This window comes from Haliaeetus albicilla, chromosome 14 (assembly GCF_947461875.1).
Source record: "Haliaeetus albicilla chromosome 14, bHalAlb1.1, whole genome shotgun sequence".
In the NCBI taxonomy this organism is placed as follows: domain Eukaryota; kingdom Metazoa; phylum Chordata; class Aves; order Accipitriformes; family Accipitridae; genus Haliaeetus; species Haliaeetus albicilla.
In genome coordinates this window covers 14798401-14813129 of record NC_091496.1, presented here as the reverse complement: position 1 = coordinate 14813129, position 14729 = coordinate 14798401, and the positions used below count along the sequence as shown (strand labels likewise).

The 14729-nt window shown below is 44.9% G+C and overlaps 1 protein-coding gene across 3 annotated transcripts in view; it reads right to left on the bottom strand.

The window, feature by feature from the left end:
- Positions 1 to 228: 228 nt before the first annotated feature.
- Positions 229 to 14729, bottom strand: part of LHFPL3 (LHFPL tetraspan subfamily member 3) — a 259588-nt gene continuing 245087 nt past the window's right edge. For all 3 annotated transcript variants that reach the window (XM_069801798.1, XM_069801799.1, XM_069801797.1), the window contains one exon: positions 229 to 2978. Coding sequence is in view for 1 of the 3 variants with exons in the window: in XM_069801797.1 (XP_069657898.1) it covers positions 2950 to 2978 (29 nt within the window). In the remaining 2 variants the exon portion in view is untranslated. The remainder of the gene's footprint in view (positions 2979 to 14729) is intronic.

Genomic DNA, 14729 nt, shown 5'->3' with positions numbered 1-14729 from the left:
TATATATAGTCAGGTACCAGAGGGTGAAGATAACTTACCAACAAGGTTCTTATACTGTGAATTTGACCCATGCATACAAATAAATCCCTGCACTCATTAAGGGATCAGATTTTGCTTGGATTTTACATACCTTAGGGATCTGTGTAGGTACAGGTGTGTAGGAGGTGGCCAGGCTTGTGTTTAGGAGGACAGTAATCCCAACAACAGCAGCCGTTACCACAGATGAGCTGGAGAAAAGCACTATCACACTTTATTTTAGTATGCTACAAAATTCATTGTTGAACTTTATTAGGTACTTTAATACCAAGCATACTTTAAAGTAACAAAAATTATTGTTATTACTTTTTACAGAAAATCAGGTATTTCAACAGTTTTCTTTACAGTTTGTTGACTAAAAAAAAAAATTACAGTTGACAAGTTACAGTGGAGTGGGATGGGAAAGTGGTAACATTTAAAAAGATAAAACATACTATTCATACTGAGTCAACATTTAGTGATGTACATCCTGGTATGTCTCTCCTTCTGACTATGTACAAATGGTACATATTCACTGAGCTGCCCTGGCAGGGTTGCGAGGTCTTGTGATGATACTTCCTTTGCAACGTTTATGTATATTTAGAAAGGGCTTTTACATTACACAGTCACCATGACGCAAAACTTAGTAGTCCGTAACAAAATAATGTAATACAGAGGAACCCTGTTTCGGTGATTTCTGTCACAGCCAAAGTGCCATAACTGCAATAATGTGGGATAGAGGTAAACCTAAGGAGCAAACGAAGATGGTGATACGATAGCACATCCAGATAGCAAACCCCTTCATGGCTTTTGAGGTGAGAATGTGGCTGTGAGCCAATAACAGCAATGAATGAGGACGGGCTTCACCGAGACACCATTTAACAGGGACTCCTGAATGCATCCAGCCCTTAAGGATGCGCATTTTCCAGCTGACACTGGTTGGACTAATCACAGATTTAAAAACCTGTCTGAAGTGGGACCTTAATGAGTTTACGTAGCATCATGTGTAAACTACTCGATTTTTACCTTCCATCCCCTTCAGGTCAGTAGCAGGTACTGGGAATACGTTTATGGTGGTTGATTGATTTGAATGGGGTTTTTGACCAGCGCTAGCGCTGGTCCTGTAGAAATCAGGGAGTCTCCTACACACAGTTGCAAGGGCAGATTTGGATTAAAACAACATGTTTTCTAAAAAAATGCTGCCCAGATTCACATATAAATTTACTTGGCAGACATCCACGTCCGCGTTCAGTCTCTAAGACAAGCAGCACCACACTGGTACCTTGGTAGTTAGATAGAAGTGTTACCCAATTCCCTGTATTTATTTATTGACAGTTTGCTTAAATATAATTTTTTGTTCAAAAGTAAAATAAATTTTCTGAGATTTATGCACTAAATTCTGGAATAACTTGTGTTGTGCAGCCAGTAGTTAAAAACCAGTTTTAACTCGTGTTTTACTCATGTCTTCAGTGTATTGTGTTATTTGGGATCAGCATTAGCAATGAATTATTATTTTAGCTGCTTCCCCTGAAAGCCAAAGAATGACGCAACAGGCTTAAAAAAATCTGAAGAAATTAGCGTTGCAGTGTTGATTCTGGGCTGGATTCAGCTGCGACACGCAGGAGAGGGTGGAAGAAGTGTGGGGAGCAGCGTGCTCCTGCTCGGTCCTGAGCCGGGAGGAGACACGTGCCGTGCTGGGAGGTACCGGCGAGGAGCAGAGGAGATGGGGGTCCCTGCTTCCCTCCATTGCTCTGTGCCTGGCGCTTTGCATCCAGGCCTTTTGCTATGAGGTCTTTCTTGATACCCTGTGCCCACCCCTGTTTTACTGCTCAGTGGCTTCTGGAAATGAGGATGCCCTTTGGGGAGTGACCTGCCGAGCCCCTGCGGAGGGAAGCACCAGCCCCATCAGTGCCCCGGGGCTCCGCGCACCCAGCCCTCACATAGCTATTTGCAACGTGTATTTGCTTACTAGTCTCTTATGTATTGAGTTTAAGGCCAGAAGGGATCGTTAGATCACCTCGCCTGATTGGCTTTAGCATGGGCCAGAGAGTATCACTCAGCGGTTATGTGGCAGGACAAGGAAAAGAATAGAAATGCCCTTGCAGTGAGCAGCTGTATGTTACATTTAAGGGGTAAATTACATTCTCCTATTAAAAAAGAATGTGTTTTTATTTTGTTGCTTCAAATACAAACAATTCTATGTGTCTTGGGAAATTATAGTATTATGATATTCAGTCAGACGTACCTTATAGTATATATGCTTCATAGAACTAGAATATAGGTCAGAAATAATTTTTCAGTCTTAAATTTGTTACAGACATAGATTAATTGGAACACATATGCAGTAAAAATTGAGAAGCTTTACAGTTTTAGTCAACTTATTATACAGTGAAGTAAATGAAGTGCAGCAATGTAGCAGTAAAAGTTATGCTTTTTCCACTAGGTGATGGAAACATTCAGAGAGTCTATTTATAAATGCTAATTTAAGAGAGATGTCCTATCAGCTTCTTGGCTACTGGGATAGGAATAGTCTGGACTTAACTGCCTCTCTACTGTGAAAGGTTTTAAAGCTTTTTGCTTTCCATCCGAATAAAAAAAATGACATTTACAAACCTCTTCAATGCATATATATTACATATGTTTATCTAGCAACAACTACACCCCTTTTAGTTTATTCCCCAAATGTGACTTTTCATGCATGTCTTCTGGATGCTGTATTCAGCAACAGTTTCTAATGAGCTGGTGTGTAATCCATGATTGCATTTCTCTTCTGAAAATCACTTCCACGTCTGGCTGATCTATGTTTAGAAGGTAGCGCTTACCCATCAGGCATTTTTGCACTCGTCAGCGTTCTTCTCTGTCGTAGGCCCTTTCCCAAGCTTCTTCCCATTTTAATGTTGATGTACAAAAGCTGTTATTCGTTTTGTTTTGTGCTCATTCTAGTGAGGATTGGCTTAGTAGGACTGTGCAAAACAGAGAGAAGAGAGAAGCTGGTTTACTGCCAGCAAACATAAAGATGTTCACGCTGTGCTTGGCTCAAGGCAAGCCTTTGATCAATATTCTAATACACTTCATTATTTGCATTTCCATTTATCATGAAAAATGACAAGTTTAATCTTCAGATATGACAATGATTTGTAATCTGGAATTCTTAAAAATCAGTTTTCATCAGCTAATCGACACGGGAAGACAAAATAGTGAGATTGTTTCATCAGAAGTTCGAACAATATGAAAATAAAGATACAACATGTATGGGGCAAGAATGACATTTTCTAGATGAATGTCATGAATTGAGTTAAAATCCTGACATTTATGTTCTGTATCAATAATTTCTTTCACTCCCCTGAGCACACAATCCACATTCGTAAACAAGATAAAATAATACCTCGTGTTAAATTTCGAAGGAGCAGACCCCAGTGAGGACAGAGGTGTTTTCAACCCGAACTCTCTCTTAAAAACTAATTCTCACCCCTCCAGTTTCCTATACTGTAAACAGAGCTGTATTCGCAGGAGGGTGGACACCGGCTGTGGTGGCACGGCGAGGAGGGGGACGAAGGCTCCCCCCTCCTCGCTGGAGGTGACTGCCCCTGTGTCGGTGCTGGAAGAGGCGGTGTGTGGGAATGGGGGCTTAATGAGAAAGTCTATTTACAAGTACCCACGTACACGCAAATATAAAAACCTGACTGCTCCAGCGTTTGGCATTGAACAGAAGGTTCTTGTACCAAACGAGCTCCGCAAATTCACCGTTAGCTAAACTCTCCTGGAGCACTCAGACCAAACCGTGAAGTCATTTGGCAGGCAGCTTCCCCATTGCCTCCTGTGAAAGGGTCACTGGTCAGAGGTCCTACAAGCCCCCAGCGTAGGGGAGAGGACAGCCACCTTCATTGCAACCCCACTCCCCTCATCGTAACACAGGGGCCTCTGCAGGAGACTGCTGGAATGCAGAACTCGGGGACGGCGTGGGAGGGGAATCACAATTTTTGTGAAAATAAAAGAAAAATAATCAATTTCATTGTGAAATGACAGCGAACTAAGAGTTTCAGAACTAGAAACTCTTAAAAATGTTACCGCAAAAAGACTGAAATATTTCATTTCCCCCACACGTTACATGGAGCAGCCACCTTCTCCCATTCCCACCAATTCCCCACACACCTTGACTCTCGTGGTGACCTTGGCCTGCTGCTAATTCACCCACAGATGCCAGGGAGAGTGACGCCCCAGAGCAGGATGCCCAGACCTGACAGCTCAGCATGGTGGTACCAACCACTGGGGAGCCCGGTGGTGGCTAACCCTTCTGCTGCGGACCCTGGGTGCCTGCTTCCCCCACCAACTTCCAACAAATGGACACTTTTCAAGCAAAGGTTGTTTTGGAAGAAAATTTCTGACTTGTTACAGCCCACGTGTGTTCAGCATGTATCTGTAGTCCAGATAGATATATTTTACAAAGAAGACACTTTTAATTGATGTTGCTGAGACTAGAAAGTAGCAAATAAGCTATGCAAGAAGCATAAGGTGAGCTAAGGAGGGCCCTGCAGAAGACAAATGGATCAGTTTTGCTTTTGTCAGAAAATGAATACGAAATATAGTGTTCACTGTGGTAAAAATGTTTTTTTATGATGCAAGTATGCAATGGGGATGGTAGTTTCCAATTGTAAAAGAAAACTCGCCATTGATAGCTCCATGAGCTTCTTTTCTCTTTTTAAAACATGTAGCAAAAATGAAGGCTAAAGAATGGATGAGAAATGCACATACTTGTGATAAATAAAATCTATTAAAAATGGTCTGAGTTGGGAATTTTGGTGTATTTTATTAATATGGGTACTAAATGTAATTAATATGGCAATTATTAATATAGGTAAGTAGCACTACTAAATAAAGGAAAAGAAAGAAAAAGTGCTTAAGCCACCAATCTGTTTATTTGCTAAGTGAGATATGGGGTTTTGTGAGCCTCTTAAACAATCTGTAGTTGGTGAAATTGAAATCCAGGGAAAGCCGAAGTTGCATGGTGAGGAGCACATGCCCTGATACTCCTAGGAACAATCTAAACTTAATAGAACTGAATGAGCCATTTCTTTCAATTATTTTTAATCATAATTTCATGTACCTGTGTTCAGATCCTTAACTAAGCTTATTGGATTTCTAGCAGTACTCAGTGTTTCAGCTGTAACATACTAAAACCTTTATTAGTTCTTTTGACAAATTTTGCACACAGGTGTTATACACAGGGAAATGAAATTTAATAAATGCCAGAGGTCCCTAGCTGATAAGGCAGAAATAAGTCATTCACATCCAACAGCCGTCAGTCCACTTTGTATCACATCATAGGCTTTTGATGCCTTGAAGTTTCTTTTCTTAGAGCTACTTACAACCCTTTTCTAGTGCTGTTGCCTAGAAATCAGTTAATGAAAGCAGTCTTCGTGAAAGCTGTATTACCCAAACCACGTAGGTGCTCTGCTGTGAAATTCTCTATTTAAAGTACTGAAAGGCTGCTTGTTAGGCTGACATCCTGACAACACGGTTATGATTCATATTTGACCCATTCAATTAGGGGAGTCACTTCTGTTGGCTGCAGAGCTGGGGTACAGTCAACCTGGAGGGATTTACAGCATTTTAGTTTTTATGTACATTTTCAGAGAGAGGCCACTGATATTTCTTTGTTTTGAAGATGAATCATGGGGAGCTTTCCAAGTTGCTCCCTGCCAAGGTATAAAGCACGTACTGAATTTCAGATAGCCCCTTACATGCTGTTACTGGAAAGGCACTCAGATGGATAGTAAATATATAGAGAAAGGCAGACCTTCTAGGTAAGAATATATATTATCTCCAGCAATCTTAACACTTTACACCATTAATTGTCACCAGACATATTTCTACAATTTTCTTTGCCATTTATTTGACCAGCATCTAGAAAATAACACCTTTCCAAGAGTTAATCTTTTTTTGCTGTCTCCAAACACACAGAATTACTGAGCTAAAGAGCAACTGGCATTCATGGTCACACCAAAATTGGTGCTACTCCAAAACCACATCAGCTGGCAGAAGTCCATGGGCTAATGAAACACCAGAGATTTCTTCCCAGCTCCTCCACAGTATTCCTCCAGCCTAGAGAGCGGCATTATCTCTCTTGAATGCTGGTGCTGTGTTTGGTGTATGGGAGGAGATGAAGGAGGAGAGAGTCATTGCTGCTGAAGATCTGCAGTTGAAAACAGACATGCTGAGGCACCTTGGATAACACCACTGCCCAGGCAGTAGGCCAAAAAAATTTGGACACGTTCAGTTTTAATGAGGTGCTTGGAGTTCTTGCCTTTCTGCTTATGATCTGGGTCAGCTCCCTGTAACCACAGGTAGATGGTTTTGTTGTTTACGTCAGGGTTGGTGCAATGATAAGTGTGTTAAAACTCCACTTGCAGCTACTGCACCCCAAAATTCAAATAGCAGCATGCATTCAGGGCCTGGGCAATATCCAGATGTGTGTAATTAAAAGGCATGAAAGGCAGGTAGATACTGAGATGCACGGGACAGCCAATGTCCCATCTTCTCTTATTTCTTTGAAGACACTCCCTTTAAAACAGGAAACAAAACCTATTTGAGAGGCCTGAGAGAATGATTTTGTTTTTCATGTGATGAGAGAGGAATAATGTGTACTCCCACTTGCCTTTAAGTGTGTATTCCCATTTGCCTGTCCACTGTGGGTACCTTTCCTTTGCCCTGGCCTAATTGGGGGTGCTTATGCATTGCCTGGGGAGCTACCCAGGGCAAATGCTGTGCTCTCAATAAACAGCAAGGCACCAACTCAGGTCCTCTCCGAACTCCTAAGAGTCCTGGTGATCCAAACTGAAGCTCTAGCATGTGTTTTGGAGATGCTGTCCACAGATCATCTTGGAAATAGCCGTGTGGCCAGGGGGTGAACGAGTTGTGCTCTCTGGTGCCTATCCCTGCACTGTGGTTTAGAGACAGTAAGGAGGGAACAAGGCTGCCCTGTGGAGATGGAAGGAAGAATGGACAGAAATTCCCCAATGGTTTTGCTAGCAGCTTTCTTTCAGTGTTTCACTGTTCAGCATCTTCTGAACAAAACATGTTAAATGACCTGTCCACACCAGAGCTGCCTAAGTGCGTTTCCTTCTCCTCCTGGCAAACCAGCAGACGGGATCTGGCAACTGCCTGCTCTGCCATCGCTCACAGCTACCGAAGACTACCTGAGAGGGCAGGGCTTAAAGAGAGTACACAGCAAACCTTGAGGAATTACTAAAACTTTTACAAAACTTTGGGATTGAAATTGTGTGATGGTTTTGTCCGTATGGCATTAGAGGAGAAGCTCATCTCAGCAGAAGGGTGTGTGAGCTGGCTCTTTTGCTGCAGCACTTCCTTGCAATAAAATAGAATTGAATCACATAAAAAATGACAAGGTTTTTACCAATTCCATATGCAGGCCCTGTGAAACCAGAGCTGAGTGGAATGGTAGGACTTACTCAATCTGCTGGGTGGTATTTTGTGCACCCTGTTAGTAGCAGCAGCTGAACTCCTGGGCACGGGTTGTAGGAAGTGTTTCCAGGGCTGTAGGAAATATTTCCAGGGCTGTAGGAAATGGTTTCAGGAGCATTCAAGAATTTTCTAAATGTCTGTCAAAAGGTGGCCCAGGCTATTTTGCAGGCAGAAGGCTCAGTTCATGGCTGCACAAGGGCATTTCTAGCCTCTGAGAGGATGGTTTCAGGGTGACAGGGACGATGATGGTCAGAGTTAACCACTGAACAGACAGAATGCCATTTTATTAGACATCCTTTTCCAAGAAGCAACAGACAAAAGGCTGAAGGATCCAGTCAGATCAATTTTGCCAGGTTGCCGGTATCTGTGTACGACATACAGCTGGACAGCCCTTTGCCATCAACAACTCATATACTGTCATTCACAAGAAAAACCCCAATGTGTTGGCAGACCACAAGCTACACTCCTTGTATGCTTTAATGCTCCCAGTGACAGCCCTGCTGGCCGGATCCTGCCCTTTCCTGCCAGACTCTGGCCAATTCTTCTAGCTTTAAAATCCAATTCATTCTCACATTGCTTTTCCCCCCTTTTTCTGTTGCTATATGTGGAGACTGACACATGGCAGGAGGCAACGGCTGTCAGTTCAGAGGCTGTTTGGTTGTAGGCAGTGTGCTTTGGGGGGGGAGAAAAGTGACATGACAGGGAAACATTATTTTCTGGGTAGTTTTCTTTTATTTCTCCAGACAGAATGTTTCTTGAAGCTGTTATGACAGCAAGCAAAAGTCTCCAGAGAAAATTGTGGTTGTCAAGACAAATTAATTTAAAAAAAAGAAAGGATTGAGCAATTAAGTCTGACCACCTTGTGCCAAGGTATGAAAGGAGAGATGTATTTGGAAATTAAGGCTGGAGCCCAGGGTGTGTCAGGACAGTCTACCCATTTGTGGTCTTGTCTTCTTGAGAAAGGTGAGGAGATTTTTTTGGAGGAGAGAAAAGATGGAGTTTGGGCTTGGAGATGCATCTCACATAATGTCAGCTCTCTTAGAGTCAGGCACCGGGTGTGTGGCTCTGGGCAGTCCTTGGAGAGGGACAGGGCCCTCCTCGGGTGACTCATTTAATTTTGGGATGGCTTCCAGGGTTGATGAGTGCCATTGGCTCCTGTGGGTCCATAGATCTGGATGAGACCGGAGGCCTAAGTCTGAGATGGATGAAGTGAGGTGTGTGAATCCTGGAGTTAAAATTATACTGCACAGAGTGATTAACAGCATGCATGGAGACACAAAGAGAGAAGCTACTGCCCACGCACAGAAGATAATCTTCAGCCTGAAATATCAAATTATTAGGCAGCCTTGGATTAGTTGTTTGTAACAGGTTGTCAAAGATCTCGCCTGAGCACAGCTTGAGGACAGGTATTTTTAGTCCTGTTGGGGCGTGCAGTTGTGTACCAGGACTGCCTTCATGGGGGGGCAAATGGCTTTGCAGAAGGTGGGTCTAAGATTTCACCCCCAGCCCAGGAGGGCTCAGTAAGAGAAGCTCAACAGCTTAAGGGCTGACTGGCCTGTGTGTAGGGGATGCAGGGAGCAGGCCAGCCTGGTGGGAAGGCAGGAGCCAAGCTGTGTATGGCAGTCAGCTTTGCTGCTCTTCTCAGCAAGACCATGCGTGGGGGAGCAGGTGAATTTTGACTGCAAATCCTGAGAACGGGGGTTAGAGCAGCTTAAAGAAGACACCTCATCAGAGCTTGACAATTTTCTTATTTCCGAAAGATCCTTCTTTAACTAGACCTAAATATAACACAGTGGCAGTGACAGGCTCCGAAACCCTGAATATGGGCAGGCTTCAAGCTTCCCTGCCACCCTTCCTAATCCCTGGCTTGGGTGGCTTTCCTCTGGTTTGAATGTGGCTCCAAGAATGCAACATATGCATATGTGTCAGTGAGAAAGGCAGGAGGAGAGTGACAGGCAGAGGGAAGAGACACCTATCCAAGGATGGAGCAAGTAGTAGCTGTCATCCCTGTCATCTGCCGGCACCAGTCTGGGCTGATGGAAACAGGGCTCTCTTGGGTGATGGCTGTGCTACCCATGCCTTGATACCAACAGCTCTCAGGTCCCTCAGCTGGACAGCTTGGTGCTGCACCCCCGCACCTCCCGAGCAGGCACAACCACCCCTCTGCGACCATCACCCACAGTGCAGTGTGCCCTGAACAAGGAAGGAGGTTGTGTGCCTGCTCGAGGTGGGTTCTGAAACACTGAGATGTAGTGATCAGATTCTGCTGAACAGTGGGCAGTGTTTTCCTCCATTTCAATATTTGCTCTGTGCCTGTCAAGAAAAGGAAGATTTTTATCATAATGAACAAACACAGCAAAAAGCCTCCTATTCTTTCTCCTAAAGAGTTTTCTTTTACTGTGGAGCATCAGAGAGACGCTCCTTCCTCTGGTGGTCCCTTTCCAGAAGGCTCATCAATTTGTCTTTTGTACTTGGTGATGTTTCTGGCAAGTTTGGGATGGCAGTCACGTCTCAAAACGCATTTGCTGGCATGGGAGACCTAGTATGTTGTTGGAAGGACTGGAGAGAGGCTGAAATGCCTTCATCAATAACGTCTTTCACATGAAGTAGCTTCCTGCTCTGCAGAGTTGTAGGCTCGAGTCAAGCAAAATCAGTTACTTGTTCATCTATTTTTATTTCCTCTGTGTGGTTTGCTGCAGTCTTTATTTACCCAGATGGTCAAATAAATTGCTGTCACTAAACAGGAGTCCCTGAACAGCGGTTCCTAAACTCTTCCTGTTCTTTAACTGTTCAATGAGAAAATATTTTACTTTCTTTATATTCTGCACATTTGCTGGAGCTGTTTTTCAGTTTCTCCCCTGGAACCCAAAGGATCCATAGGTATTTTTGTTTGTTTCATCAGCCTTCAACCACATGATCAGACTACTCAGAAAGCTCTGCATCGTCTTTATTTAAAAACTGTTACAAAATTTGATCTGTACTTGTTCACTGAGAGTCCCTCTGAGGATCCAGCCATGTCAGTGGAGGTACCTTGATAAGGTCCTGGGCAGATTGGCCAGAAAATGTTTGCATTGTCATTGTATACTCTTATATTTTTTTGCATTTTGTTAATAACAATTTATATCTAGCTTGATTAGCTTTTTATCTTCCCGGAGTTTTCTTGTGCGGGGCGATGTTAGAAGTTGACGCTGGCACATCTTCAGTCTGGGAAAACGAATCTTGCTGACATTGATACAAAGCTCTACTTGTCCAGGCTTGGCCATCAGGGAGGGCAGAAGGCAGTGCCCAGGGCCAGCGTGGGCTGTGGGGGCTGTGAGCAAGCCCGAGCTTGGGAAGATCCAGTCACCTATTTAAGTGTGGTGCTCAGGCTTTACGTTGGTTTGAGTCTGCATTTCTGTGCAGCAGAGAAAGAGTAGGAGTTTGGCCCTGGGAGAAAGCCAAGATATTGAAGCAGATTCTTGAAGGTGCCAGCCAGGATCTCTGCATAAGGAAACTGCTACGATGGGGCTTATTTTAGTGGTGTGACAGAAACGGAGCTCTGCTCTTTTTTCAACAGACTGGATTTCTCCAAATGATTTCCCAATTTATATAATGAGTTTTTCCTCCTAACAGAAAGGAGGAGGGCCGTGACAGTTCTCTGGCCATTCTGGCATGTTAAAATGACATGTCTGTGAATGAGATTTCCTGAAATAATTTGCTGATTTTTAATTATAACACAATAACTAAAACATCTACAAGAAGTTCAGTTTAAATGTCTCAGAAAACATAGTAAAAAATGTCAATGCTGGTGAACCCTAAATGCTGCAGAATAATAAAAACTTTTAAACTTTCTTTTCTTTATGTGAAATGAATTTCCCTGTTCTTTGACCAGTGCCAAAGCTGTGTGACCTGGGAGCACGGTGCAAATCCCACCTGCTTCCCTGCTGTGCAAAGGCACATCCAGGGGTTTCCAAAAGTTTTCCAAACTTTCTTTCTGTAGGGGCTTGTGCTGGTGGGAAGAGGAAAATTTGGTGAGTGGGTTGAGCTGGGGCTGGGAGCGGGGTTCTGGTTGCTGGGGCTCACCGTGGAGGAGAAGGGTCCCGCAGCCGGAGGCCTTCGTCCAGAGCACCTCTGGGACAGGGGCTTCCCAAGGCAAGGCTTTGGGTCCTTCACCCTCCTGAGCACAAATGCCTCTCGGAGTGGTTGGCTGCTGTAAGATTGGGTCTCAGTCAAAACCTGCTAATGAGCTGCGAACATGGATCCCATTTCTGCGTCTGAGAAAGATACTGGTGCCAAGTTACATGTTTACGGGAAACAGAAATATAATGATCTGGAGAAGCTTTAGTCTGAGGTTTCAAAACTGCAGCTTAATGATTAGCTTACCTGAGCACAGGAATATTAATTATCTGGCTATATACTCTCTAGGCAAATAGGAATATTTGGGGTCGTGCCTAAGGCCCATGATCATTGCCAAAGCTATGAGATTACCTGTCAAACTACTGAAAAAATCTCTATGGGGTTAGGTGATATTCAGCTAGAACAGAGGCTGGATTTGGGAGATGGCAAAGCCAGGGTCTAAGGAGAGGGTGAGGTTTTTGGTGACCACCATCTGTCACGGAAACCTGTCTGATGTGCAGCAGGGAGTGTGTTGGATGCTCATGGTCCTGAAGGCATCGTTTCAGTCATATTCCCTTTCCAGCTGTCCTGCAGGATTGCTGCAAAATCGATTTATGCAGGTTTTGGACAATACATAAGGATTTATTATTGCTATTAATTTATATTATTCCCTTAAACATTTTTCTGAGTTGCTTTAGGAGTGTTAAGTGCACTCTCGCAAAAGACAAAGAGGAGATTCCTTCCCTGAAGAGCTTTCAGCACAGAAGGCAGACTGTGATTAGCAGTGCAGAGAAAAAAAAACCCTTCACAGAGAAGGAAGGGGAGGGCTGCATTAGGAAATCGCCAGCTGAAAAGCGTGCAGGAAGGCAGGCTGGTCTGCAGCAGCCTCGAACGACAGGTGTGGTACAGTGTCCTGGTTGTGCTCCTTCTCCTCTGGGTCAGAACAGGAAGGTGACAACCTGGTGTTTCCAGCAAGCCCTGCAGTTTTAGGCATATGAGGCTTAGCAACTGCTGCGCATATGAAATGGCGACGGCAATGAAAAGAGCATCACTCCTAGCATTGCCTTCCTCCCGTCTGTGGGAGCTGATCACTGGAGGGAAGCTGTTGGCTCCCACCTCTTCCCACTTCCCGCAGAGCCTTGCAGGCACAGGTGTTCCCCGTACAGCACCCTCTGCACCCAGCACCCCTTCATCTCCCTACTGCCACCTCGCAGCCATTTTCTGCTCTTCCCACTGTCCCATTTCTGCACGCTGCTATGCTCCCCGCGCACAGTCCCTCCTGGCGATGGCTCCGTCATGCAATGCTCTCACGACAGAGACTAAGTAAATAAGTCTTCAGGTAATCAGCCTGTAAGCATCTCAATACACCCAGGGTTTTCTAGCCCTGTCCTTGAGGCCAGTCTATATGAAGGCATGAATACAGAAGCCTTAACCGAATGAACTTCACTTGTAACATCTGATGTCTCTTTCAGGAATGAGAAGACCATCAGTGGTCTGAAGGGCAGCTCTTTCTACAAGCTCACGCTCTCCAGCAGAGCCTTCTCTAACACCTGGATATGGCATCCATGTGGTGCTGTAAATAGCCCACCTCATTCCCTCCTCTGAAAGGATCACTCATACAGCCTAAGATCGGTTCCAGGGCTTAAGAGCCTTGGTGGCTTCTTTCCCCCTTCTTCCCTACACCTGATTCACACACACATGTGGACAATTTTCCATTAGTTTGGCTATTCCCACCAATGACTGTAAGGCGATTCTTGTGTAGGTGCCACTTTTCTATGTAAGAATGCCATTGTAACAGCAAGAAACAGCAGAGCAGTCTCAAGAAGCAACCAGCCTGGTGGAAAACACTAACGAGGAGGGGGGAAAATCCCCACCCCACTGTCTTAAACCGAAACCCAGTTTCAAGAGGATTCCTCAAAGCTCAGTCACCCCTTCCTCAGAGACAGCAATAGTTCAGAACAACCCATTAGATGAAGAAGACACTGATATAGATTTGCTTAGAAATGAAGCTCATCCGTAAAAAAAGGGAGAAACTTAGACAAAGGGAAAACAAGTCTGGTCTGCACAGTCACATCGGCAGCAGCACTCCCTAAGGAGCTGTGCAATAACACCTTTCACTCCACCTACAGTCTTTAGTACAGGGGGTTAATGCACTATCCTGCTGTGTAGCTCTAGCAAAGCTCTAATAAAGGCTTCCACGCTCCCACCCCCTAAACAAGTGATCTTTGCCCATCCTTCCCTCTCCTTTCCCTCCATCAGGGTCAGCAGTGGGAGCACAGGGCACACTGCGTGTACCCTCAGTGCCGGGGTGCTCAGGGACCGGTGCTGCTGCTGCTGGCTGTGCTGGGGCTGCCAGGGCTCAGGGTTGTGCCAAGAGCCCTTCGCCTCCGACAGACCCCAGCAGGGTCAATTTTTCAGTGCAGGTGCTGCCTGCGCTTGGTATCTGGCACCAACTGAGACACCTCCTTGGTGCTTAAATAATAATGATGGATTTCTGCTCTGGAGTGATAGCTTGTGTTGTGTGGCTGGGTTAATGTATGTCAGCTGTCATCGTCCTTGTCAGCCACTGCTGTCAGTGAGCGGCAGATAAGTAAATCTGTGATGATGCATATCCCAGAGAGAGCAGGGATTAAATATTTCATCGCTCCAGACACTGAAACATCTCCTCATTTGGAGTCCTTTTCTAGCGGTCACATCCTCTCAGATCACCCCAGTCCTGGGGAAGAGCAAAGGCTGCCTGGGTTTCTGCAACTGCAGGGACGTGGATTGCTGGTGGCAAAGTCCCTGCAGCTGGGCCAAGACAAGCTGCTGCTTCAGTCCCGGCAAATTTAAAAATAAGCAGAAACTCAAGGAAAAAGAAAAATCTCCTTTTTTCTGATGTGCCTGACAAGGCAGTTGAGCTGCTGCTGTGCAGACCAGGGATGGGTGGCCTAGCACCCGTCTTGGGCTGTCTCTGGGACATGCTGCTGAGCACCCGGTGCCATGGACCAAGCATCTGTGGCGGTGCGGTGGCTCACTCCATGTCAGCATCACTATGAAAAGCATCAGCCATGGTTGTAGTTAAGTAAATGTGTTTGTTTCATGGTGTTCCCAAAGTGATGGGTCACCGAACCCTGCAGCTGAGCTTGGTGGTCATT